The 27,622-nt window shown below is 42.9% G+C and overlaps 1 protein-coding gene across 4 annotated transcripts; it reads left to right on the forward strand.

Moving 5' to 3' along the window:
• On the forward strand, positions 1 to 26,748 carry pomgnt2 (protein O-linked mannose N-acetylglucosaminyltransferase 2 (beta 1,4-)). 4 transcript variants are annotated; one of them, XM_055634700.1, is made up of 4 exons: positions 1 to 241; positions 10,459 to 10,558; positions 22,766 to 22,868; positions 23,984 to 26,748. In XM_055634700.1, exon 4 carries the CDS (start codon positions 24,080 to 24,082, stop codon positions 25,811 to 25,813), a length of 1,734 nt encoding a protein of 577 aa, XP_055490675.1. In that variant the 5' UTR covers positions 1 to 241; positions 10,459 to 10,558; positions 22,766 to 22,868; positions 23,984 to 24,079; the 3' UTR covers positions 25,814 to 26,748. The 4 variants fall into 4 exon arrangements, with proteins under 4 accessions (XP_055490675.1, XP_055490677.1, XP_055490674.1 ...); XM_055634699.1 differs by lacking the exon at positions 1 to 241 and adding an exon at positions 614 to 700; XM_055634702.1 differs by lacking the exon at positions 22,766 to 22,868.
• Positions 26,749 to 27,622: the final 874 nt, after the last annotated feature.

The raw sequence follows: 27,622 nt of genomic DNA on the forward strand, positions 1-27,622 counted from the left end.
TGGAGTAACTCAGCGGGGCAGCATCTCTGGAGAGAAGGAATGGGTGACGTTTCGGGTCGAGACTCTCCTTCAGACTGAGATGCTGTCTGTCCCGCTGAGTTACTCCAGCATTTTGTGTCTACCCCCGTTCCTGCTTTCTCCCCAAACCCCTTAGCTCTAAGATTTAAATCTAACTCTCCAGTGAATTGGCCTTCACTGCCTTCTGTGGCAGAGAATTCAGGAGCTTTATATTCAAGGTCAGGTAAGACATGTCGGTTGTGATCAATCTGATTCAATCCGCGACTGGCGGCGGGAAGGCGGATAGAATCAGTGACGACCGAACGATGGGGGGGTTGTTACTGAATTGAGGACATTGGCCTCAATCTTTAATCTCGATTTTAAATTAATGACTGGATTTGGGGCGCGAGGGAGATTTTTCCTTTTCTACCTTTCCAAACAATTAATCAGTGTAATTGATAGATTCAGATCCCATTATAATCTGTGTCACCACATGAAAGGAGATGATGCAGCGCGCTGGGTTGCACGCAGAGTGTAGCCGTACAGTGCGTGGAGCGGCGTTGTGTGAGCGGCGGATTCACCGCTGTGGCGGCGGGCGGCGGGCCGACGTGACGGGGGCGGGGGCTGTGCTGTAGGAGCGACGCTGGGCCGGGCCTGCGATTGATAAGTCTGCAGCACAAACGCTGCCACTGTGGGAACCAGAGTAAGTGTACGACAGCAGGCGACACTCCTTTCGTGCAGTAGATACAATAAACGGGGCTCTGAAATATTTGTTGCAAAAATGTGACCTTGGGGTGTGGTGGGCGAAGCAGATACGTTAGTTGCATTTAAAAGACTTTTGGACAAGGCATATGATATGCGAGGAATGGGGGTGGATAGACACTGTGCAGGTAGATAAGTGACGGTCTTGACATCATATTCGGCACAGACAGTGGGCTGAAAGGCCTGTTCTTGTGCTGTACTGTTGTTCTATGTTCTATAATTCCACTGATAACCACAGATACAGTGTATGTACACATTTGTTACAATATAATACGCTGTGCACATTGTATCCTTCTGATCCATGCATTTCGTTGTCTCTGTGCTGTACACTGACAATGACAATTAAAATTGAATCTGAATCTGATCCATTGCCTATGATTAATGAGGTACAAGTATTTACTTGGGCGAAGTGATCGCCAAGCCTGCGCTTGGTCTCACCGATGTAGAGCAGTTGGCACCTAGAACAGCGGATGCAATAGATGAGGTTTGTCTACCTATGATTAATGATGTTTGTCTTAATGTATGTTGTGCTGAATGCAAGCTAATTGGGGGATAAGTCGATCTGTTATTCACAAAGTAACCCTGCCCCGTGTCAATTATGGATGTTGCCTCAGATGGAGAAAGGGACCAAAATGCGTGATGATGGATAGTGGCCCATTTAAGGACCTGCTGGTGCTTTTTGTTTGCAGAGAATCCACTGCTGGAGGCTTTAAAAAAAAAATGAGTGCCTTCTACTTGAGTTTTTTTCTTTTGTGCACCTAAAGAGTGCTTCTTTCACGAAGAAAGGTGGAGGAGAGAGGACTGCTCAAAAGGAAGTACATTATTTCATTGTCTTTATTCTACTGTGGCAATAGAAAAGAAAATCTCAAAACAAGCTCTTTAACTCTCAAAACAGATGAGATTGCTGGACAATGTTCTATACAAATCCGGACCAGAGAGTTTTGGTTATGAAAATCTGCCTAATTCAACGACGGGACCAGTTCCAACTTTTTTTCTCTATACTTTTTGTCTTTTATGGAAAGAAGGTAATTTCAGTAAGCCCAAATTTGAAATTGCCCTGGATGTAGGGTGGGTTGGGGAGGGGATAGAGCTAGTGCTTCATAGCAAATTGTAATTGGATAACCTGTTTTATCACCCATGTCCTAAACACTTACCTTTTGGCTTCAATTAAATAGAATATTAAGGTAGGTGGGTGGTGAAATAAAATTGGCTGCTAATCTGTTTTCACCTCATTTGTACCATTGGGCAAGAAAAACAAAACCCTTCCAAATTTTGCAAGATCCAAGAACTTGTGCCATGATATATGCTGTACAATTTAATTTTATTCCCTGCTTTAAAACAACTGATTGTAAGAAAATAAATGGATCATTTGGCTCCTTTAACCTGTTTTGCCAATAATTTAGATCATTCCAGACGTTTATCCAACTATGTTTCCTCATGCTGGTTTTCTAAGCTTTAATACACTTGCCTAACAAACTTAGTTTTGAGGTTGTAAGCCACAGAAGCTTCTTGGAAGAATTCCAGAGTTCCTTTGTCCTTTGCATGACAAATACTTCCTGACAACGGCCCAGCTTTCACAATTCTATGCCCCTTCATTCCATTAAAAAAAAAACAGAAATAGTGTATCTTGATCTACCCTGATGAATCCTTTAATCAATCATCCTGTGCATCTTAACTTGGGTAACCCACAATCTCCAATATTCAAGGGAGTGCCTGCCTATTTTGTGTAACAAATCCTTGTAGTTTAATACCATTAGTCAAGTGTTTAATTGTCATATGAACTGACAACAGACAATCTAAAATGTACTTGCAGCAGTAGAACAGTCTGTAAACACAGTACTCATAGATAACATAATAAACAAACAATTAGATAAATTAAAAGCCTCAATACTAGTGCAAACGGCCCAAAGTCCATACTACAATCCAGACAGTTAATTACTCATAGTATATTTAGTGTTATGTCGTTTTCAACAGCTTGATGGTTGTTGGTTGCGAGTATTGTGTTTGCATATCTGTTGTGCTGCTGCAATTAAGAATTTCATTGTTCTGTTTCGGAACATATGACAATAAAAACACTCTAGACTCTTGAAAGATGCTGAGCTTGAACCTGAAAGTTCAAGTCACAATATGAATCTCTGCCGGTGAATTACATTTCAACACCTTGCTTACCCAATGCCAGTACAACTTTCCTAACGTGCAGTTGTCAGGAATGAACATGTTGAATGTGATGGGGCAAACATTCAGCTCTATACAACTGTAACACAATTTCCAATCTCCCTTTCCGATGCAATATAACTGATCATTTGGACTACTTAATTTTTTGGGGGGTTTCCACCTCCAAGTCCAGTGTCTCATTCTCCCTGCTGTTATTTTTTTCACTATTTGGAAAATATTCAGATTTTGATATGATCCAGAGTAGATTGCTTAATACTTTTCTTCATTGAAGTTCATCTGCCACCATTTTGCCCCCTTTTTTAATTTGATAATGTATTTCTGCAATCTTCTGCATTTATAACCATCAGTTTTTATATCACGTAAGCAGTTTAATCAGCAACATTTTTAATACTTTGCATCTCAATCCTTTATCATAGCCTTTTATACATACAGTGAAAATCTATGTACCGAGTATAAATATGAGGGACACCATTATCCTTTATGCTTCCTAATCATTTCCTTATTCAAGCCGATAGGTTGCCTCCAATTCCACAGTGTCAAAGATTTGGAACTAATTGACAGCCGTCTCTTATTCTCTATAAGTATCTATCTTCTACATCTACCATGTTAATTACCCTACCTTTGGAGAAGGTGGTGGCTGATGTTCACTTTACTCTCCTAACTCTTGAGGGGAAAAAAATGATCAATGTATTCAAAATAAGGATATAAACTAGATTTACAGCTGTGGAGATGTTCTCTTTCTGCTGTGTGGAGTCAAGTCAACTTTATTTGTCACATACACATACAAGATGTGTAGTGAAATGAAAGTGGCAATGCTTGCGGATTGTGCAAAAAAACTACAGAACAAAATAGAACAGAATCAGCATTTACATATTAGAAAAACCCCAGCAATTTTAAAAAGACACAACACAACAGTAAATTGGTACAGTAAATTAGTCCCTGGTGAGATGAGAGTTTACAGTCCTAATCTCTGTCTCATACCATATATATTAATGATTTGGAAGAGTGAATTAGAGCAACACTAGCAAGTTTGCGGATGACACAAAGCTGGGTGGCAGTTTTAACTGTGAAGAGGATGTTAGGAGGTTGCAGGGTGATCTGGACAGGTTGAGTGAGTGGGCAGATGCGTGACAGATGCAGTATAATATAGATAAATAATATATTATAGATAATATAGATAGATATAATATAGATAAATGTGAGGTTATCCATTTTGGCTGCAAAAACAGGGGGGCAGATTATTATCTCAATGGGGTTAGGTTAGGTAAGGGGGAGGTGCAGCGAGTCCTGGGCATCCTTGTACACCGGTCACTGAAAGTTGGCTTACAGGCACAGCAGGCAGTGAAGGAAGCTAATGGAATATTGACCTTCGTAACAAGAGGATTTCAGTATAGGAGTAAAGAGGTTCTTCTGCAGATGTATAGGGCAGTGCAGCGTAGGGTCACGGGATTGATCCCTGGGATGGCAGAACTGTCATATGAGGAAAGATTGAAAAGACTAGGTTGTATTCACTGGGGTTTAGAAGGATGAGGGGGATATCTTATAGAACCATATAAAATTATAAAAGGACTGGACAAGCTAGATGCAGGAAATATTTTCCCAATGTTGGGTGAGTCCAGAACCAGGGGCCACAGTCTTAGAATAAAGGGGAAGCCATTTAAGACTGAGGTGAGAAAAACTTTTTCACCCAGAGAGTTGTGAATTTATGGAATTCCCTGCCACAGAGGGCAGTGGAGGCTAAGTCACTGGATGGATTTAAGAGCGAGTTGGATAGAGCTCTAGGGGCTAGTGGAATCAAGGGGTATGGAGAAGAAGGAGGCACGGGTTATTGATTGGGGACGATCAGCCATGATCACAATGAATGGCGGTGCTTGCTTGAAGTGCCGAATGGCCTCCTCCTGCACCTCTGTTCTATGTTTCTATCCTCTCTGTTTTCACAGCATGACGGCGGAGGCGTTTGCCTGACCGTAGCAGCTGGAACAGCCCGTTGCTGGGGTGGTTGGGATCCCCCATAATGTTACTGGCTCTGGAGTTGCACCTTCTGATGTATAGTTCCTGCAGGGGGGCGAGTGTAGTTCCCATAGTGCATTCGGCCAAACGCACTACTCTCTGCAGAGCCTTCCTGTCGTGGGCAGAGCTGTTCCCAAACCAGATTGTGATGTTGTCAGACAAGATGCTTTCTACAGCCCCAGAGTAGAAGCACTGAAGGATCCTCAGAGACACTCTGAATTTCCTCAGCTGCCTGAGGTGGTAAAGGCACTGCCTTGCCTTACTCACCAGCGTGTGTTGTCCATGTCAGGTCCTCTGTGATGTGGACTCTCAGGTATTTATAGCAGCTCATCCTGTCCACAGTAACCCCATTTATCTCCAGTGGCGTATACATCCTCGGATGTTGTGCCTTTCTAAAGTCCACAATCAGCTCCTTAGTTTTTTATGACATTCAAGAGGAGGCTGTTGTCCAGAGTGCCAGATCACCCACCTCCTCCCGGTAGGCCTTCTCATTGTTATCGGAGATCAGGCCCACCACCACAGTGTCATCAGTAAACTTGATTATAGAGTTGGAGCTGAACCTGGCCACACAGTGATGTGTTTACAGGGAGTACAGTAGGGGGCTGAGGACGCAACCCTGGGGGGGGATCCTGTGTTCAGGGTGAGGGTGCTCGATGTATTTCTTCCCATCTTGACCACCTGGGGCCTGGCGGTGAGAAAATCCAAGACCCAGGCACACAGGGGAGTGTTAAGCCCCAGTTCCAGCAGCTTCTCAGCAAGTCTGGTGGGGACTATCATATTGAAGGCTGAACTGAAGTCAATGAACAGCAACCTCACGTAGCCCCCCTTCTGGCCAAAGATCCTAGAGGAGCAAGATAGACCACTCCTCCGAAATCCAATGGACTGACGTGTAGTACGTGACGGAACGTCACGGCCGCCATTTCTTAATGCGACACGCGACTTCCGGTATGCCACCCGCTGAGATCCAAAGCAAAGATTATAGAGCTCCGCTATATCTTTGATCCAAAGCAAAGATCCTCGAGTATCTTGTAGCGGGAACAGCCCCCTCCTTTGCGTAGTTTCCCTTGCATTGTATGGTGCAGTTTCCCTTGTATTGCTTTAACACACACTGCACAAAATTAAATTTAACGTATACATATTTTATATATTTATATGAATGTGTGTCTGTGTGTGAGAGGCAAGTTAGAGATAATTAAGTTTATTCTCATGGATCAGAAGCAACTTTGATTTAAATAATCACTATTAATTTATTTGTCTTGTAAGATGATATACATAATCCATAAAGGCAATTATATATATAATTATATAATAATATATATATATATATATGCATATACGCATATATATATATACACACACATATATACACATACATATATATACACATACATATATATACATACGTATACACATACATATGCACACATACAAACACACGCATACATATGGATACATTTATATGCATACATACACACATATAAACATATGCATACATATATACACACATATACATGCATATATACACATACATGCATATATACATATATATATATTTATACATATGATCATTTTCCAACGATCAATAGATTTACGATCAGTTCCTGTGGATTGGAGGATAGCTAATGCTATCCCACTTTTCAAGAAAGGAGCGAGCGAGAAAACGGGGAATTACAGACCAGTTAGCCTGACTTTGGTGGTGTGAAAGATGCTGGAGTCAATTATTAAAGATGTAATAATGGGGCATTTGGATAGCAGTAAAAGGATTAGTCCAAGTCAACATGGATTTATGATTTTACAATGCATTTAAGCCTCTCCCATTTTTATGAGATGCATTCCTGGAATATGTAGGAAGTTTATTGTAACCTATTGCTACATGCCTGAACAATGGATGATATATCACTTAAATGCAATTGTTTTCAGTTGTGTGGAGAGACCTGTATATTGAAGATGCTTTTTGCCTCTAATATGTCAATTTACCTTAAATGTAGAAGAGCTTATTAAAATCTTCTTACAAAGACCATTAAGTATTTTCTTTCTATCCTCTTTTGGACCCAAGGCATAGCAGAGCTGCCAACTCTCACGAAGAGGTAAGGGAGGGAGAGATGGAAGGGAGGGAGAGAGAGAGAAGGGAGGGAGATCGAGAGAAGAGAGGGGGAGAGAGAGAGAGAGAGAGAGAGAGAGAGAGAGATCGAGAGAGGGGAGAGAGAGATCGAGAGAAGAGAGGGAGAGAGAGATCGGGAGAAGGGAGGGGGAGAAGGGGGAGAGGGAGAAGGGGAAAAGGGGGGAGAGGGAGAAGGGGGAGAGAGGGAGAAGGGGAGAAGGGGGAGAGGGAGAGTGGAACGATAGCACATTATAACGCGCAGCCGTCCCATTCCGACCAAAGATTATAGAGCAGAGCTCCACTAGTATCTTTGATTGCCCGCCGCCACCGAACCCCCCGGCCCACCATTGCACCCAAAGATGATAGAGCAGAGTTGTATAATATTTGATTGCACCCTTCTTCAAGGCGGGCTTGTGATCTTTGCTTGTGATGTCTTGACAATTCGAGGGATATAATGGGTAACAGCCGCCCATTCTCGGACTTGAATCTGAGCTCGAAAAATCTCGTGGTCACTGGGCCTAATGTGTCCCGCGGGCCATATTGTGGAGACCAATCCCTTACAAGAACAAAACCAAAAACGTACAGAAGTGTTAAAATTGTCTTTATTATTATGGTAAGTAAAGATCTATTAAAAATAAGTCTAATAACTTTCTAATGTACCGACAAACCCAGTTTCCCAATGGCCGTTGAAGGGAGAACAGAAAATAACATTTTCACGACAGAATATCGACTGAAAATAATAAAAATATTTTCTCACCTTTCTTTTTTATTGGGGAACCTAAAGAATGACAGGTCGGGTCGTTTAGATTTACGATTAGAATAATTGATAGCAGAGCAGTGAGATGAAATTTAGATAAGGACGCCATGACAGTGTGGGGGAAGCCCAATAAAATGCCTCAAAAAATGGCGTCCACAATCACACACGTGATACTACGCGTTTTTCGAGGAGTGGTCTATCTTGCTCCTCTATAATCTTTGCTTCTGGCTGTCAAGGTGAGAGAGAGAGAGAGCGGTGTGCAGAACCTGGGAGACCGCATCGTTCGTGGATCTGTTCGGACGGTATGCGAACTGTAGTGGGTCCATGTTGCGAGGGAGGAAGGTGCAGATGTGTATCTTGACCAGCCTCTCGAAGCATTTCATGACTACCGAGGGGAGGGCCACCGGTCGGTATTCATTCAAACATGCTGGAGAGGCATTTTTTGGTACAGGTACAATGATGGATCTCTTGAAGCAGGCAGGGACCACGGACTTGGCCAGGGAGAGGTTGAATATTGTGGTGAGCTAGCTAGCTGCGTAGCACAAGACTTAAGTACTCGCCCCGAAATGCCATCGGGGCCTGCAGCTTTCCTCGTGTTCACACGTGTTGGAGCCCTCCTGGTGTCGTGCTAGGAAAAACAAGATGGTTAAAGTCCGTAGCCCCTGCCAAAGGTGTCTGGTGTCCTGCTGCTCCATCTGCGACTCCATCCTGTCCCTGTACCTCCTTTTTGTGTCCTTCACCGCCCTTCGTAGTCGGTAGGACTCTACCTTGTAGTCATCCATATTTCAGGATGCCAGGCCGGATTTGTAAGCAGCAGTGTGAGCATTCAAGGGAACGCAAATGCACCTGTCCACCCTGGTTTTTTTCATTAGTAAAGACATTCCCCTTACCGTGGGAACGATGTTATCGGCTATTGTTGCAATGAAGTCCGTAACCGCTTCCGCGAACTCACTGATGTCACTGGAACTTGCTTGGAACATATGGAACAAGTCGACATCTGTCAGTGCATCTTGTAGCATGGCCTCTGACTGGTCGGACCACCGCTTTACGTCCCTCGTCACTGCTGCTTCCTGTACTATCCGTTGTTTATACTCCGGCAGCAGGAAAATGGCAGCGTGGTCAGATTTTCCAAAAGGAGGGAGTGAAACGACCTTGTAGCCTTTCCTGAACGGTGTGTAGCAATGGTCCAATGTTCTCCCTCCCCTGGTGGCACACGTGATGTGTTGGCAGAAGTTTGGCATGACCTTCTTGAGATTTGATTTATTAAAATCTCCAGCCACCACCATAGCCGCATCAGGGTTCTTGTTTTGGTGTCAACATAGCACATCGTGTAGGGCCGATAGTGCCACTTCTGTGACAACAGTGGTGGTGAAATGTAGACGGCTGTGATGATCACTGAGCTGAACTCACGGGGAAGGTAGAATGGACGGCATGAGATCGTCAGGTGCTCCTGATCCGGCGAGCAGGAACGAGAAAGCGTCTTAATATTTTCAGAGTAGCACCAGTTATTATTGGTCATGAAGCAGACTCCTCCACCCTTGGATTTCCCAGATTCTTCTGTTCTGTCGGCACGGTAAACAGTGAAGGACTCGGTTGGGCAGATTACCTAATCCGGCACCAGCGAGGTCAGCCATGTCTCGGTCAGACAGAGGATGTTGCAGTCTCTTATGTCTGGTCCTGAGGTCATCCAGCTTGTTCTCCAGGGACTGGACGTTCGAAAGAAGAATGCTGGGCAGAGGTGGACGGAAGGCTTGGGCTCTCAGCCTATTCCGAATCCCCCCCCCCACCCCCCGGCTTACCCCGATGCTTTCTCCGGCTTTATCTCGGAGCCGCGTTCCCACTGTTGTTGCCGCGGCGCGCTCTGTTGTTCTCTGCCGGCCACGCTGGATCGGTGAGTACAGTGTTTAAAAAGTCTCCGGTTACGTTAAAGTTTAGTTTCACGAGAGTTTCCCAGTCGTACATTGTTAGTGCTAGAGTGTTAGTACTTAGAAATAAATTTAAAATCAACATACATTAAAAATACGCGCCGTCTCCGCAGAGCTACCACGACGGTGACTGGACCCGGCCGAGCCATCTTGAGATGCTAAGTATGCATGTTCTCCTTGTCATTGCATTGGCATTCCCCCAGTGCTCTGGTTTCCACCTATATCCCAAAGATGTGTGGGTCAGTTGATTATTTGGCCATTGTAAATTGTTCTGAGCGATTGATGAGCGATTGATGGGAATGAGGGGAGAATTAAATTGAATTCATGCAGGAGTAGTATAAATGGATGCCTCATGGTCGCCATGGATTCTTTGGTCTTATGATCAGGCTTTACAACTCTGTTTATGAATGAAATTGCATATTAAACGGTGAAAGAAAGCCAGTTAATGCAGTGGGATGCATGCCACAGAGGCTTTGAATCTATTCTACAGAGGGCAATGTATCTTAATGGAATCTGGTCATATCAGGGTTGAGCTGTTGGAAGTGTTTTCTTGCTCAGTTGTGTGATATGTATATTGCGAACACACAATGGCTCTGTAATGGAATGCCTAACCTTCACCTGTACAGTGTTTTGGTTGAAGCAATAACATTTGATTTCTGCAATAAAATGATCTGCAAATGTTTATCTGTTCTGCATCTGATAATTTCTCTCCACTTTCTTTAAACCTTCAGGTTTGGGATTGGCTGAATCAATGATGCTGCAAGGTGACTGAAAGCCCTGCCATTCTTTAACTCTGTCCCAGATCTGTCTGATCTTGGCAAGCAAATACTGGTAAGGTTACAATGGACTGTTAACACCAGCAATAGATGTAGGCGTGCACAAACACACACATTCGAACGACCAATGTGTAGTTAAATACAGACAACATGTTAAACATTGAGACCAGAGATTTTTAAGATAATCTGATAGTTTAATGGTCATCATTACAAATATTAGCATTTTATTTCATTAGAGTCGTACAACACAGTACAGACCCTTCTACACAACGCACCCATGTCAACCATAAAGTTGATGTGGACAAGCTTTTCCCTTTGAGAATAGGGAAGATTCAAACAAGAGGACATGACTTCAGAATTAAGGGACAGAAGTTTAGGGGTAATATGAGGGGGAACTTCTTTACTCAGAGAGTGGTAGCAGTGTGGAATGAGCTTCCAGTGGAAGTGATGGAGGCAGGTTCATTGGTATCATTTAAAAATAAATTGGATAGGCATATGGATGAGAAGGGAATGGAGGGTTATGGTATGAGTGCAGGCAGGTGGGACTAAGGGGAAAAAAAGTTGTTCGGCACGGACTTGTAGGGCCGAGATGGCCTGTTTCCATGCTGTAATTGTTATATGGTTATATGGTTAAAAGTCACATCTAAGTTAGTCCCATTGGCCCACATTTGGCCCATGTCCCTCTAAACCTTTTCTGCCCATGTCCAAATATCTTTTAACTGTTGTCATTTAACCTATCTCAACTACTTTCCTGTTCATATACCCAGCACTCTTTGTGTGGAAAAGGTTGCCTCAGTTTCCTATTAAATCTTTCCCTCTCACCTTAAACCTATGGCCTCTAGTTCTTGATCCCCCTACACTGGGAAAAAGTTTAACACTCTCCCTATATATTTCTTTCATGTTCTTGTACACCTCTGTTAAGATCACCCTTCAACTTTGTGCACCAAGAACTAAAGTTGAAGCTTGCTCAACCTCTTCCTATGGTCTAGACCTTCAAATCCTGGCGATATCCTCATAAATCTTCTCTGCTTCTTTCTAGCTTAATGGTTTCTTTCCCATATGAGGTGATCAAGACTGAACATAATACTCCATATGCGGCCTCACCAGTATCATTTACCGTTGTAATATAATGTGCCAACTTTTATACTCTGTTCCCTGACTGATGAAGGCCAGTGTGCTGGAAGCCACCTTCACCATTCTGTCTACCTGCAATATGACCTTAGGGAACTTTGTACTTGTAAGGCTATGGGATTTAGGAGTACAACACTCCCCTGGGCCCTACCGTTCCGTGTGAAGGTTCTGCCCTGGTTTGACTTCCCAAAATGCAACACTTCACAAATCTGAATTAAACTCCATTTGTCATTCCTTAGCCCACTTGCCAGCTGATCATGCTTAAATTCACTGTCTCAGGTATCACCTAATTTAATATCAGCTGCAAATTCACATATCATGCCTTGTACATTCTCATCCAAATCATTGGTGTAGATGACTAACAGCAGTGGGCCCAGCACTGATCACTGAGGCACATCATTAGTCACAGGCCTCCAGTCTGAAAATCACCTTTCACCACTCAATGCTTCTTACCTTGAAGCCATTAAGTGTTTAAGAAGGAACTGCAGATGCTGAAAAATCGAAGGTACACAAAAATGCTGGAGAAACTCAGCGGGTGCAGCAGCATCTATGGAGCGAAGGAAATAGGTAACGTTTAGGGCCAAAACCCTTCTTCATACATGGGGGGGAGGGGGGAGAAGAAAGGAAAAAGGAGGAGGAGGAGCCTGAGGGCTCAGGGATGGGAGGAGACAGCCTGAGGGCTAAGGAAGGGGAGGAGACAGCCAGGGCTAACAAAATTACCTTGAAGCCAGTTCTGTATCTCTCCTTGGATCCCACGCGATCTAACTTTCTAGCGTAGCCTACCATGCAAAACCTTTTTTTTTTTTTTAAATAAACTATAGACTATGACTACGACTCTGTCCTCATCTGACGCCTTGGTTGCTTCTCCAAAAACTCAATCAAGTTCTTGGGACATGACCTCCCTTGCACAAATCCATGCAGACCATCCCTGATCAACCACTGAATGTCCAAATGTGTGTGCATCTTACCCTCAAAATCCACTCCAGTAGCTTTCCTACCAGAGATATTAGACTTACCAGTCTATAGTTCCCAGGTTTTACTTTGCAGCCCATTTTAAAAGGCACCAAGAATAATTTGAATTCTCCAAATGAGATGAGTTCCAAGGCCAGATTACCACTTTAGCTGCTGTAACTAGTGTCCACAAATTCCTCTGTTTATCGTATTGTCAGATAGAGATAATTTCACAAACATTATTTGAAGAAAGCTACATGTGACAAATATTTAATATCAGTTTAACAATGTCAGTTTGCAGCACCTTTGAGACCTGCCATTTTCTATGGAAAACAGAATAATGGGTACCTTTAGATTCAGAAATTATTTTTAGTATGAGACATAAGTGCACACCATCCTTGTTGTCAGAACAATAATAGCCAAGCTCTGACTATCTTCCCATTGGTTTTAGTGCCACCTACCTTAGACACATACATTTGTTTGTGGGGAGAACAGTGTTAATCTCCCCTTGTTCCCACCGTCATTCTATTTAAACAAACACTTAAAGGAGGTGCCACGTGGGAAGGTGTAATGAGTGTGTGGAGGCCAGTGTGTTGTCGAGCGGAAAGGGAGGATATCGGAGCACGAAAGATACTGAAGAGAAGGGGGGGGTAGAAGATGCCTTTGGAAAGGAATGAGTTTGAGTGGTGGAAAGGACCTAACACCCAGGATATGGGTACAAGAGCAGAGGGGCAGGGGGGTGTACAATGAAGGTAGAAGCAATAGGTAGCAAGGTGAAAAGTAAAAGTGGCAGGCAGACAAAACCAGGGCAAAAATCAAAAAGGGCCACTTTTCAACATAATTGTATAAGGGGTAAGAGCGTTGTAAAAACAAGCCTGAAGGCTTTGTGTCTCAATGCAAGGAGTATTCGTAATAAGGTGGATGAGTTGAACGTGCAGATAGCCATTAATGATTATGATATAGTTGGGATCACGGAGACATGGCTCCAGGGTGACCAAGGCTGGGAGCTGAACATCCCGGGATATTCAATATTCAGGAGGGATAGAGAGAAAGGAAAAGGAGGTGGGGTAGTGTTGCTGGTTAGAGAGGAGATTAACGCAATGGAAAGGAAGGACATTAGTTTGGAGGATGTGGAATCGGTATGGGTAGAGCTGCGAAACAATAAGGGGCAGAAAACGCTGGTGGGTGTGTGTACAGGCCACCTAACAGTAGTAGTGAAGTTGGGGATGGCATCAAACAGGAAATTAGAAATGCTTGCGACAAAGGCAAAGCAGTTATAATGGGTGACTTCAATCTACATATAGATTGGGTGAATCAAACTGGCAGGGGTGCTGAGGAAGAGGATTTCTTGGAATGTATGCGGGATAGTTATCTAAACCAACATGTAGAGGAACCAACGAGAGAGCTGGCTATTTTAGACTGGGTATTGAGTAATGAGGAAGGGTTAGTTAGTAGTCTTGTTGTGCGTGGCCCCTTGGGCAAGAGTGACCATAATATGGTTGAGTTCTTCATTCGGATGGAGAGTGACATTGTTAATTCAGAAACAATGGTTTTGAACTTAAAGAAAGGTAACTTTGAGGGTATGAGACGTGAATTGGCCAAGATTGACTGGCAATTAATTCTAAAAGGGTTGACGGTGGATATGCAATGGAAGGCATTTAAAGACTGCATGGATGAACTACAAAAATTGTTCATCCCAGTTTGGCAAAAGAATAAATCAGGGAAGGTAGTGCATCCATGGATAACAAGGGAAATCAGGGATAGTATCAAAGCAAAGGATGATGCATACAAATTAGCCAGAAAAAGCAGCATACCGGAGGACTGGGAGAAATTCAGAGACCAGCAGAGGAGGACGAAGGGCTTAATTAGAAAAGGAAAAATGGATTATGAAAGAAAACTGGCAGTGAACATAAAAACTGACTGCAAAAGTTTTTATAGATATGTGAAAAGAAAGAGATTAGTTAAAACAAATGTAGGTCCCTTGCAGTCAGAAACAGGTGAGTTGATCATGGGGAACCAGGATATGGCGGACCAATTGAATAACTACTTTGGTTCCGTCTTCACTAAGGAAGACATAAATGATCTGCCGGAAATAGCAGGGGCCCGCGGGTCAAAGGAGGTGGAGGAATTGAGTGAAATCCAGGTTAGTCGGGAAGTGGTGTTGGGTAAATTGAATGGATTAAAGGCCGATAAATCCCCAGGGCCAGATAGGCTGCATCCCAGAGTACTTAAGGAAGTAGCTCCAGAAATAGTGGATGCATTAGTAATAATCTTTCAAAACTCTTTAGATTCTGGAGTAGTTCCAGAGGATTGGCGGGTAGCAAACGTAACCCCACTTTTTAAGAAGGGAGGGAGAGAGAAAACGGGGAATTACAGACCAGTTAGCCTAACATCGGTAGTGGGGAAACTGCTAGAGTCAGTTATTAAAGATGGGATAGCAGCACATTTGGAAAGTGGTGAAATCATTGGACAAAGTCAGCATGGATTTATGAAAGGTAAATCATGTCTGACGAATCTTATAGAATTTTTCGAGGATGTAACTAGTAGCGTGGATAGGGGAGAACCAGTGGATGTGGTGTATCTGGACTTCCAGAAGGCTTTCGACAAGGTCCCACATAAGAGATTAGTATACAAACTTAAAGCACATGGCATTGGGGGTTCAGTATTGATGTGGATAGAGAACTGGCTGGCAAACAGGAAGCAAAGAGTAGGAGTAAACGGGTCCTTTTCACAATGGCAGGCAGTGACTAGTGGGGTACCGCAAGGCTCAGTACTGGGACCCCAGCTATTTACAATATATATTAATGATCTGGATGAGGGAATTGAAGGCAATATCTCCAAGTTTGCGGATGACACTAAGCTGGGGGGCAGTGTTAGGTGTGAGGAGGATGCTAGGAGACTGCAAGGTGACTTGGATAGGCTGGGTGAGTGGGCAAATGTTTGGCAGATGCAGTTTAATGTGGATAAATGTGAGGTTATCCTTTTTGGTGGCAAAAAAACGGGAAAGCAGATTATTATCTAAACGGTGGCCGATTGGGGAAGGGGGAGATGCAGCGAGACCTGGCTGTCATGGTACACCAGTCATTGAAAGTAGGCATGCAGGTGCAGCAGGCAGTAAAGAAAGCGAATGGCATGTTGGCTTTCATAGCAAGAGGATTTGAGTATAGGAGCAGGGAGGTTCTACTGCAGTTGTATAGGGTCTTGGTGAGACCACACTTGGAGTATTGCGTGCAGTTTTGGTCTCCAAATCTGAGGAAGGACATTATTGCCATAGAGGGAGTGCAGAGAAGGTTCACCAGACTGATTCCTGGGATGTCAGGACTGTCTTATGAAGAAAGACTGGATAGACTTGGTTTATACTCTCTAGAATTTAGGAGATTGAGAGGGGATCTTATAGAAACTTACAAAATCTTAAGGGGTTGGACAGGCTAGATGCAGGAAGATTGTTCCCGATGTTGGGGAAGTCCAGGACAAGGGGTCACAGCTTAAGGATAAGGGGGAAATCCTTTAAAACGAAGATGAGAAGAACTTTTTTCACACAGAGAGTGTTGAATCTCTGGAACTCTCTGCCACAGAGGGTAGTTGAGGCCAGTTCATTGGCTATATTTAAGAGGGAGTTAGATGTGGCCCTTGTGGCCAAGGGGATCAGAGGGTATGGAGAGAAGGCAGGTACGGGATACTGAGTTGGATGATCAGCCATGATCATATTAAATGGCGGTGCAGGCTCGAAGGGCCGAATGGCCTACTCCTGCACCTAATTTCTATGTTTCTATATGCCAATGTTATCACAGAGTTGAAAATGAGTGCAACTGGTTGTGAGGATTCCAGGTCTGCAATATGAGGAGAGATTAAGTAGGCAAAGCTTCTAATCTCTACGGTTTAGAAGAATGAAAGCAGATTTTATTGTAACATACAAATATCTAATGGGTTTGCTCATCAGTTTGAAGAACTGACACTATCCATGTTCGCCAGGGATGCTGCCTGACCTCTAGTGACTAGCATTCTTCCTGATAGATTGAATGGCCAACTCCTGCTCCTAGTTCTTGTGTTCTAAGTGTTGTTAACTACCAGGCAGAGTGTTCAGCTGTGAAATCCAGTTCTGATGCCTGTATACAGAATCTTCAAGATGAGAATGACCTCATAAGTGATAGGAGCAGAATTAGGCTATTCAGCCCATCAAGTCTACTCTGTCATTCAATCATGGCTGATCTATCTCTCCCTCCTAATCCCATTCTCCTGCCTTTCTCCCCATAACCTCTGACACCCGTACTAATCAAGAATCTATCTCTGCCTTGAATATTGTCACTGCTCAATAATGTTATCCACTCCTGAAAAGGGTGTCAATAGTGAACTAATAGTGAACATGTCAATGTGTAATCGTTCCTCAATGCCGAAAAAAAATGGTGCAATGAAAAGGGCAGCCTGGCGAACTAGTGTCAAATTTCTTATAATATACACTGTAAAGGTCTTTTCAGAGTTTACAAGAGGAGTCGGGATGTACTGGTGCTCTAGTACTTTTATATTGTAGAAATAAGCACAAACTTAGTGGTATTTGCCCCTTGTAGAGGCACCAAACGTGGTGAACAAATGGGTTACTTTATTCAGGCAGAATAGGTTTGTTATACATGCACGTTGGTCCTCTAACATAAAGTTGTTGTTGCTGCTGTGTGGCTGTTGCCTCGTGGGCTCGAGCTGAGCCCCTGCTGAGGTGGAAGGGCTCACCCCTAGAGAGAAGAGAACTGGTCAGCTCGAAGTAAGAGAGAGAGGAGAAAGTTGTCCCAAGGTTTGTTATATATCCCAGGACACACCCCTGTACCCCGTGACAACACCTCTGTGCCATTGCCCAGTCACGTGACCGACTGCTGAGGGTTCGTGTAGCTAGTGGCCCAACCACTGGGTGCCGCCACAGGACCCCCCCCCCCCCCCACTCCCCCAAAACCAGAGGCAGGAAAACGAGCAGGCCGACAAAACACGGCAACCTGACTCGTAAACTAACAGGCAGACCGTGAGGGCGGAAGTCGAAAAGGGATGGAATGTGCACGAGCATGGTCGCGGCCGGCTCTTGCATGAAGGTCGGGGGCAGTCCAAAAATACTAGATTTCCATGCATACAGCATAATTTAAAAAATTGTGGTTGGATTAAATAAATGGAGATAATTGATTGAAATATAAAGCATGGAAAGCAAGTCCTAGTTCCCACTGTGTCCACACCTACCATTGATCACCCGTTTACACTAGTTCAATGTTATTCCACTTCTTCATCCACTTTCTGCACATTAGGAGCAAAGTAGAGGCCAGTTAACCTACAAACCTGCACACGTTTGGGATGTGGGAGGAAACCCATATAGTCATAGGGAGAATGTGCAAACTCCACACAGACAGCACCCGAGGTCAGGATTGAACCCAGGTCTCTGATGCTGTGAGGCAGCAGATCTATCAGCTGCACCACTGTGCCGCCCACTGATCTGTTAGTTTGTATAAATTGGTGGGATAGAATTATATAGGAAAGAGCTAATTACATAATTATGATGTAATTTTCCGATAAGACTGTATTTGAGCATAGTGTATAGTTTTGGTACTGTATCACAAAGAATATATTATCCTTTGGAGAAGCTTTGCACAACATTTGTGAGGATGTTATAGGACAACAACAAAAAAAATAGAGAGAGTACAGAGGAGATTTACTAGAATGTTGCCTGGGTTTCAGCAGCTAAGTTACAGAGAAAGGTTGAACAAGTTAGGTCTTTATTCTTTGGAGCGCAGAAGGTTAAGGGGGGACTTGATAGAGGTCTAAAATGATGAGAGGGATAGACAGAGTTGACGTGGATAAGCTTTTCCCACTGAGAGTAGGGAAGATTCAAACAAGGGGACATGACTTGAGAATTAAGGGACAGAAGTTTAGGGGTAACATGAGGGGGAACTTCTTTACTCAGAGAGTGGTAGCTGTGTGGAATGAGCTTCAATTTAAGGTGGTGGAGGCAGGTTCGATTTTATCATTTAAAAATAAATTGGATAGTTATATGGACGGGAAAGGAATGGAGGGTTATGGTCTGAGTGCAGGTAGATGGGACTAGGGGAGAATACATGTTCAGCACGGACTAGAAGGGTTCGAGATGGCCTGTTTCCGTGCTGTAATTGTTATATGGTTATATTATATGGAATCGGTGTGTATATACACAGGTGTATATTCCCTTCAATATAGAAGTTTAAGGGTTAATCTGATACACCCTTAAATATTTTTTTAAGATCTTTAAGATGGAATTGACAGGCTAGAGTGAGAGAGACCTACTCTGCTGGGGGGTGAATCCTGCATGTTGTGGTTTTTATGTTGCTTTAAAACCAAAACTAGGTCATTCAGAACAAACATTACAAAACACTTTTTCTTCCAGTGTAGTGCTCTCATCCACAAAAAAAAAGTTGTAGATATTGACTTTAAGATCTGGGATTGATAGAATTTTGCTTCTACAACAGAAGTACTGCTTTGCAGATCTGATCATCACTAAATACAACGGACATGTGAACTCATTAAATTAAAAAAGCTGCAGAAGAGATTCACAGGATGCAAGAATTTTATTTTTCAAAGGAGACTATGTTTTAGTTTAGTTTAGAGATACAGTGCTGAAACAGACCCTTCCACCGAGTTCACTGACCAGCAATCCCCTCATATTAACAATATCCTCCATACACTAGGGATAATTTACACATACACCACGTGTACATAGAAAATATAGGTGCAGGAGTAGGCTATTCGGCCCTTCAAGCCAGCACTGCCATTCAATATGATCATGGCTAATCATTTAAAATCAGTACCCAGTTCCTGTTTTTTCTTCATATCCCTTGATTTCTTTAGGCCCAAGAGCTAAATCTAACTCTCTCTTGAAAATATCCAGTTAATTGGCCTCCGCTGCCTTCTGTGGCAAGGAATTCCACAGATTCACAAATCTCTGGATGAAAAGGTTTTTCCTCATTTCAGTCCTAAATGGCCTACCCCTTATTGTTAAACTGTGACCCCTGGTTCTGGACTCCTCCAACATCGGGAACATTTTTCCCGCATCTAGCCTGTCCAATCCTTTAAGAATTTTATGTTTCTATATAATTGCCTCTCATCCTTCTAAATTCCAGTGAATAAAGCCCAGTCGACCCATTCTCTCATCATATGTCAGTTCCGCCATCCCGGGATTTAACCCAGTGAACCTACGCTGCACTCCCTCAATAGCAATAATGGCCTTGCTCAAGTTAGGAGATCATAATTGCACACAATACTCCGGGTGCAGTCTCACCGGGGCCCTGTACAACTGCAGTAGGACCTCCTTGTTCCTATACTCAAATCCTTTCGTAATGAAGGCCAACATGCATTAGCTTTCCTCACTGCCTTTTGCTGTACCTGCATGCTTAAGTACAGTGTGGTGTGGACTGTAATGGGTCAGGTGACTTTATTTCTAGTTTAGTTCTAGTTTCACAGTGCGTGCATTGCAGCACCATCTCCAGAATAAAATGTACCCAGAAATCTTTGCAAAGCTGCAGCATTGCAAATTTAGGTCGGGCAATACAAAGAAGTTATTGATTGACTGGCAATAATCCTGGAAAAGAAGTTGGGCACGAAGCTATGGGAAAATAGTTTAATGTCTGGCTCAGTAATATCAAATATCCCTCATCTTCATCACAAAATATGTGCAAACCTAGAATATCAGTACCTAATAAACGTCCAACATTCTTCAATACCTCTACTCGTGGACCAGTGCTGTTACATCTGTGCTGAAGGGAAAATGGAGAGCTGTTGAATAAGAAGAATCTGCAAGGGAGAGGGGGAGGGGGGGGGGGGGGGGGGGGGGGGGTGTGTGAAACGGGAAGAAACGGGAAGAAGCCTCTGTTCACACAAGGCTAAGAAAGCTGAACATTCAACCTATTTTGATGTGAGGAGTGGCATGGAAAAGTCCAAGAGAGTTGAGGTGCTGGAGTAAAGGGCCGGTCCCACGAGCATGCGACTCCATGTGACAAGCGCAACCTAACATGGTCGCTTGAGCCGTACGGCCTCGCGGGGCCGGTCCCACTTCGATCGCCAGAGCCGTATGGAGTTATGCGGAGCTGGTCCCGACATCGCTCGGGGCTCCGAAAAACTGACCGTGTTCAAAAATTCCGCGCGGCAACGGCCTGCCGGCCCGCAGCCACCTCAACGGCGTACGTTACGCGCGAACTTCCGCGGACTTCGCTCACACTTCATGTCACTCACCCGACCTCCGCGTGGCCCCCGCTTCTGGTTAGGTCGCACTTGCCGCATGGAGTCGCTTGGGTCGCGCTTGCGGCATGGAGTCGCAAGCTCGTGGGACAGGCCCTTTACTTAGCCGGTCACTCAGCATCTGTGGAGAAAATGGATAGGTGACGTTTCAGGTCGGGACCCTGCTTCAGATGGTTACCATTCGGTGAAGCTATGACTGAGGTATAAAATATGGAGCTGTCATGAGAAGCATCCCAGGAAACCTGTGAATCTATGAGAAAGATAGGCAGCGAATGGGTGTGCAGCCATATGTCGTTCTATTCTGAGCTCACTAATGCAATCATCATTGACACAAATAGCATTCATGACTAAAACTTTTGTTGTACTTGAGAAAGAAACATTTTGCACTGTTTTATTCATTCTGGACACAATGAGGGTTCTCAGCTCTTTTCAGTGCTAACATTTGCTGCTTGGCTGTGAAAAAGTTGACCTTGTTTTTATTCCTACCCTTGTTCTTGTCTCACAGGGAGTTGGAAGAGTACCCATGTGATCAACTTTGGGAGGCCAAAATTATGGGAAATCATTTTAAAAACAATCGGCAGCTTGAGTAGAATAAGAGCGATGCATATTTAAAAAGAAAACATCCAGCACTTCCAGTTTTAATACTGATCTAATGTAGGTGAAGGTGGAGAGACCCAAATATTGAAGTTTGGTTAAAATTAAAACATCTTTAAAATAAGGATAAATCTAACTGTTCTGAAAAGGGTTGTATAATACAGCAGAAAATGTGAGATTAGAGCTGGTAGGGGCATGAATACTGAAATGTACTGCAGCATATTTTGTAGTTGGGAGAAGGTAGGTTAGTCCACTGCCTCTTGTCTGCAAATGAATAATGCTTTTCATATAGCAATGTTACAAAATTTTGAGATTTTAAAAATCAAGTCTGCAATTTATCCCATCAGATAAAGCATAACAATAAGTTTAATTTGACACCAAATTCACTTTCATATCTCAAGTATTAAAAAAGTTATGGCCATTTTCATACTCGGAAATTAGCATCTTGTTCCCTATTGATTTTCAATGGACATTACAAAAAAGCTGTGATCTTGGATAGTCAAAAGCCCATTTCTTAAGGAAAGATTAACATTTTTAAATAGCCTAAGTGTCCAAAGATTATTCACAAATAATTCACAATATAACATGATTTTTATATCTAATTTACATTAATTTATAGGCCAAATGGAAGGAATTTAGTGTTCAATTGCTGTAAATAAATGCCCATTTAAATCGGCTTTCTAGTGGGTTCATGTGGAACGCGCTGGTTTAGAACGTTGACATCGCGCTGGATTAGTGCCCTCAAATGCCGAGAAAAATACTGCGGGATATAAAAAGCCCAAAATGAACTACTCGCTATAGATAACTTGATATATAGGGTTATATATATGCCCCATTTAATGTAAAAATAAGGTACATACCTTTAATAGTTTGCTTTATAAAACCCTGGGGCTGCGAGAGGTTGCGGAGTGAACGAGAGCTTTTAAAACTATTATATCTATTATTCGAGGCCTATAAAACTAATAATAGCTTTTGCGACCGGGTCTTGCAGCGATTCTCCGTTAATGATTTACTAGGCTGAACATCTGCGATTGGAACAGCCTAGTAAAAATCGCGTTTTAAACCCGCCCCCTCCAAACAGCGCCAAAATCACACACAAGGGGTGGGGGCAGATGCTCAGCCACGATTCAGGTAGGTTTTGTAACATACCTATTTCATATGAATAGTTTACTGCAAAATGTAATATTCAACAATTACATGATTCTATCGTCTGTTGCTGTTGCTGTTTTGACCTTAAAGATAGCAGAACGAAATGTGTCAATCCCTTTATGTGTTTGTATTTGTAGATCATAGCTCTTTATTCATACTTGTGCAACAATATTTTGTTAAACCATGTACCATTTATTTCTAGTTAATCAGAATGACAATCCCTTCTACCTACAATCCAATCTGAATTCCCACGCCTATGGCCTACACATCTATGGGATACTTTGCTGTTGAGAGAAAAACTTCCTGTAAGAATGCATCTTCATTTATATGGTGGGAGTCAATAGAAGGGAGGGGTGGGGGGGGATAAGATTTGCGTCTATGAAAAATCATGTTACAGACAAATTCAAGGAAAGCAACTGCTCCCTAGTGCAGAGGTACACTGTTCTGAACTCTGGCAAAGACGCCCAAGGGTCTTGCTCCTAGTGGTGGATCTGCCACCTTATCACTATTGGTCCTGGAGGCTTCCTAGAGAGGAGAGAAAAGGAATGATTTCTTTTGGTCAAGGAGACCATTTTGCTTCCCAGGCATTCTCCCATTTTGCATCTGATTTACACATCTTATTCCACTCTTAATTTGCATCAAATTCCATTGCTCATCACCCTTGGCTCATTGACCTCTATTGGCTGATCTAGCATATATTATAATTCTATTTTATATTATAATTACAAAATTCTCATGCTGGTTCCAACACATTCTTTGCCACATCCCTCTGTCAAGTCCTGGCTTCGAGTTGTGGAGAGATTCAGCATGGAAACGTGCCTTCAATTCAAATCCCTTGATCTTCACTTCCAATCACTAGTCTGTTTCCTTTATCATCGTTACTTTTTTGAATATCTTTCATTCATTGTTCTTTATCTCTCCACATCACTCTCTATATCTCTCGTTTCCCTTATCCCTAACCAGTCTGAAGATGGGTCTCGACCAGAAACGTCACCCATTCCTTCTCTCCAGAGATGCTGCCTGTCCCGCTGAGTTATCTCAGATTTAGGTCTATCTTTAATTTACACCAGTATCTGCAGCTCTTTCCTACACCTTCAATCACTACTCCATTGGCAACCATCCTTTGGCTTGCTAACCCAGGATTTTTTTTCCTGACAGCTCTCTGCCCTTCCAATTAGATTTAATTACCAATAACACATCCTTATAGCTTTAAAAAAAAAGACTTTGTGGTTTGGTTTCAAGTTTCCTTTTGCTACTTGTGCTACTTGTGCTGCTAGGAATGTTTTACTAAATGGAAGGCAGTATATTAATACAAATTTTCAAAGCTCCCTCTTTGTCTCCTTTTGAATGCCCTCCTGTTAAGGGATGCAATTCAATGTTTTGTAATAAAACTGTTGCCTAACAAAACTATCTTTTTAAGGGTCTGCACTTCTGCCTTGAGAGGGGCCACGTTGCCATCTCCGTGCTGTTGTACTCAGCACTCAGCGAGCGCTCCATTTATAAATCAAGCTGCAGAATGAGCATCGCAATCATTTTCAACGCTCTGCTTGTATCCATCCTGGCTGCAGTACTGTGGAAGTATGTCAAGTTGTGGGAGCATGCCACTTCACTAGAGGAAGAATTGTTGCTCTCCCAGCAAACCCAAGAGTTGTCCCAAGTGAAGATTGACTACCATGCTGCCCTGCAAGCTCTTACGGAAAATGGCACTAGAATGGTTTGCACAGGGAAAATGCATACTGAGCGGATCTGTCGGTTTGAGTCACTCTGCTATACCACTGAGGCGGAAGAGTTTGTCTTCTTCCATGGCAATGCCTCTGTACTGCTGCCAAACCTGGGCTCGCGCCGGTTCCAGCCCGCTCTGTTAGACCTGACTTCAGTCGAAGATCACACTGCACAATACTTCAATTTTGTGGAACTGCCTGTTGCTGCACTTAAGTTCATGCATAAGCCAGTCTTTGTGCCGGATGTTGCACTGATCATGAATCGTTTCAATCCAGACAACCTCATGCACATCTTTCACGATGATCTGCTCCCAATCTACTACACAATGCAGCAGTTCCCAGACTTGAATGAAGATTCTCGATTGGTCTTCATGGAAGGGTGGAGTGAAGGGTTGCACTTTGAGCTGTACAAATTATTTAGCAACAAACAACCTCTTCTGAAGGAACAATTGAAAAGTCTTGGAAGTTTGCTTTGCTTTACAAAGTCTTACGTTGGGTTGTCAAAAATGACAACTTGGTATCAATATGGTTTCATCCAACCTCAGGGACCAAAAGCAAATATTTTAGTATCTGGAAATGAAATTAGGCAATTCACACAATCACTTGTGGAAAAGTTAAACATTACTGCAGGCTCCAGTGGCGAAGAATATATTGTGCTATTCAGTCGCACAATCAACAGGTTGATTTTGAATGAAGCAGAATTAATCCTAGGTCTGGCGCAGGAGTTTCAGATGAGGACTGTTGCAGTGTCTTTAGATGATTATTCCTTTGGAGATCTTGTTAGGCTGATTAGCAGGGCCTCAATGTTGGTCAGCATGCATGGATCGCAACTGGTGATGGCACTGTTTCTGCCCCGGGGTGGTGTGGTTGTTGAACTCTTCCCTTATGGAGTGAACCCAGAACATTACACACCCTATAAAACGTTGGCATCTCTCCCGAGCATGGACCTTCAGTATGTTGCCTGGCAGAATACTAAGGAAGAGAATACTGTTACCTATCCCGACAGGCCCTGGGAACAAGGTGGAATTGCTCACCTTGAAAAGGCTGAGCAAGAACGCATAATGAAGAGCAAAGAGGTTCCTCGTCACTTGTGTTGCCGAAATGCCGAATGGCTCTTCCGTATTTATCAGGACACCCTGGTAGATATTCCATCTATGATGACCGCAATTCATCAGTCGGTGATTTCCAAACCACCTCTCGGGAAGCTTAAAGCAAGAAGTATAATACATCCTGGGAAAGTGAGAGAATCCATGTGTCAAGCGTCTGTCCAGAGCGCCAGTGAGGCAAAGTTGTCGATTTCATGGCAAGTACCTTGGAATCTGAAGTACCTCAAAGTAAAGGATGTGAAGTATGAGGTTTGGATCCAGGAACAAGGTGAGAACACATACATGCCCTACATCTTGCCTCACCAGAACTACACATTTGTAGAAAACATTAAACCATTTACAACTTATTTGGTTTGGATAAGGTGCATCTTTAATAAAAACCTCCTCGGTCCATTTGCAGAGACGCTGACTTGTAACACATAAGGCAAGATTGCTGGGTGGGCAAAGAAGAAACATCCTGTACTTCACTACGTTGTGTGGCTCAAAAGTGTGTAATTCAATATTCTGTTAGCCCTGTAGTTGAAAAAGTGTGAACTGATCTTAAATAACGAGTTATTTTGGGGCTTTAAGCACAGTTGTGATCTGATGCATGAAACGCAGTTCAAATGACAACTGATCTGATTGAAATGAAATCCGCTCTGGTTGTGATGGCTCGCACTAAAGCTTAGTATTAAGCATTTTGACTGGCTTTTAGTAAATGTTGGAAATGACTAAGGCATTAGAAGTTTGGTGTTGATGGTTCAACTGTGAACATTAATGGTGCCACTGCATCTTGTATTATGTGATCCTGTGGAATTGTGAGTGTTTAAAACCTCATAAAGAAGCCACTGCTGGAGTTTTGAAATAATATCAGTTACCCTGTTCTTGTGAATGACATCTATGTATTACGCACCAATTGAGCAAAGTGGGAAAATAACAGCTAAAGGTTCATCAAGAATCACGAGGCAGAGCTGTTGAGAGTGTTGAGCATGGTTCATGTAATCCAAGACACGGGCAATAATGCATATGTGCCAGTGTGGAGATTATGTAAAGTGAACCTGGTGGTTGTAATATTTTGTGCTTTTGTAAAACTTGTTTCGATCCAACAGCAATTCTCATTGTAACAACTTGTTCTCTCCAATTGCAAACAACTTCATTCCTGACTGGTGGAAACAATCAGTGGCCTGTGAAACTGACCCTAATCCGAACCCACCTTCAGATGCTAGGAAAGTACCCTCTTCACCCTTTCTGGTCCTAATCTTCATAGATTCATTGTTCCACAAGATAGACACATGTCTGTTACCATCAGTTTTCCATTGAACATTTTAAAAAAAAAAACCTCTTGGTTCTGAAATTCTGTTAGTGTCTTTAATAAAAATAAAAAAATAAAAAAATAAAAAATCAGTTTTCAAACTATGATCTTTTAATCTTCTTTCAAATTACTGCAGCTTTGCGGAAAAATGCATGCAACTGAACACGGGACATTGACGTGTATGAAGATAAACATTTTGTCCAGGAGCAGAGACCACAGAGGTAGAATATGAGAAAGACTCATGGAAGTCACTGTAGAAAGCAGGAAGCTGCTTTCAAATTGTTCCTGAAGCAGGGTTTCAATCCGAAACATGGACTTGCACCTTCTGTCCCCAAAGGGTTCCTCGAGCATTCTGTTTAAATTCAAGATGTAATCTTCATTGGCTGTATCTCCAAACCAACAGAATTTACCAACACCACAGCTAAATATAATTGTAAAATCTTCACTTCTATGGTATATCCTTGCTCCACATGAACAATTATGTGTTTAATCTGAGTGGATTAGGTGCAAATGTGGATCTGACATATATCTCCCTAGTCTGGTGCCTGCATTGGAAACCACAGAGCAGAGGGTAAGGGTTTTTTTATTAAATCCCCAAGATTGGCCAAAATACCACGTCTATTGCTGGAACACCTACTGATGAAAGCCTATGATCCTACGTGGTTTAAAATGTTTCATTGGCAAGCCATTCAGCACATCAACAGTCATCACAATGTGACCTCCAACAGAATAGTCTTCAATAGGCTAATTGATCTTGTGAAAAAAAAATGTTTGGATACCAACAAATTTCTGGTTTCCACAGACTTGGCAGGTGACAAAGTGAGTTGCATGGATTTAATTTATTATGACAAATTTAGAATCGGCATATTTTCTTTCATGAGGAAACTTGAAGATAAATGATTTACCTTATACAGGAGAATGGGAATTCTGCAGCTGGCGAC

This window comes from Leucoraja erinacea, chromosome 4 (assembly GCF_028641065.1).
Source record: "Leucoraja erinacea ecotype New England chromosome 4, Leri_hhj_1, whole genome shotgun sequence".
Lineage (NCBI taxonomy): Eukaryota > Metazoa > Chordata > Chondrichthyes > Rajiformes > Rajidae > Leucoraja > Leucoraja erinaceus.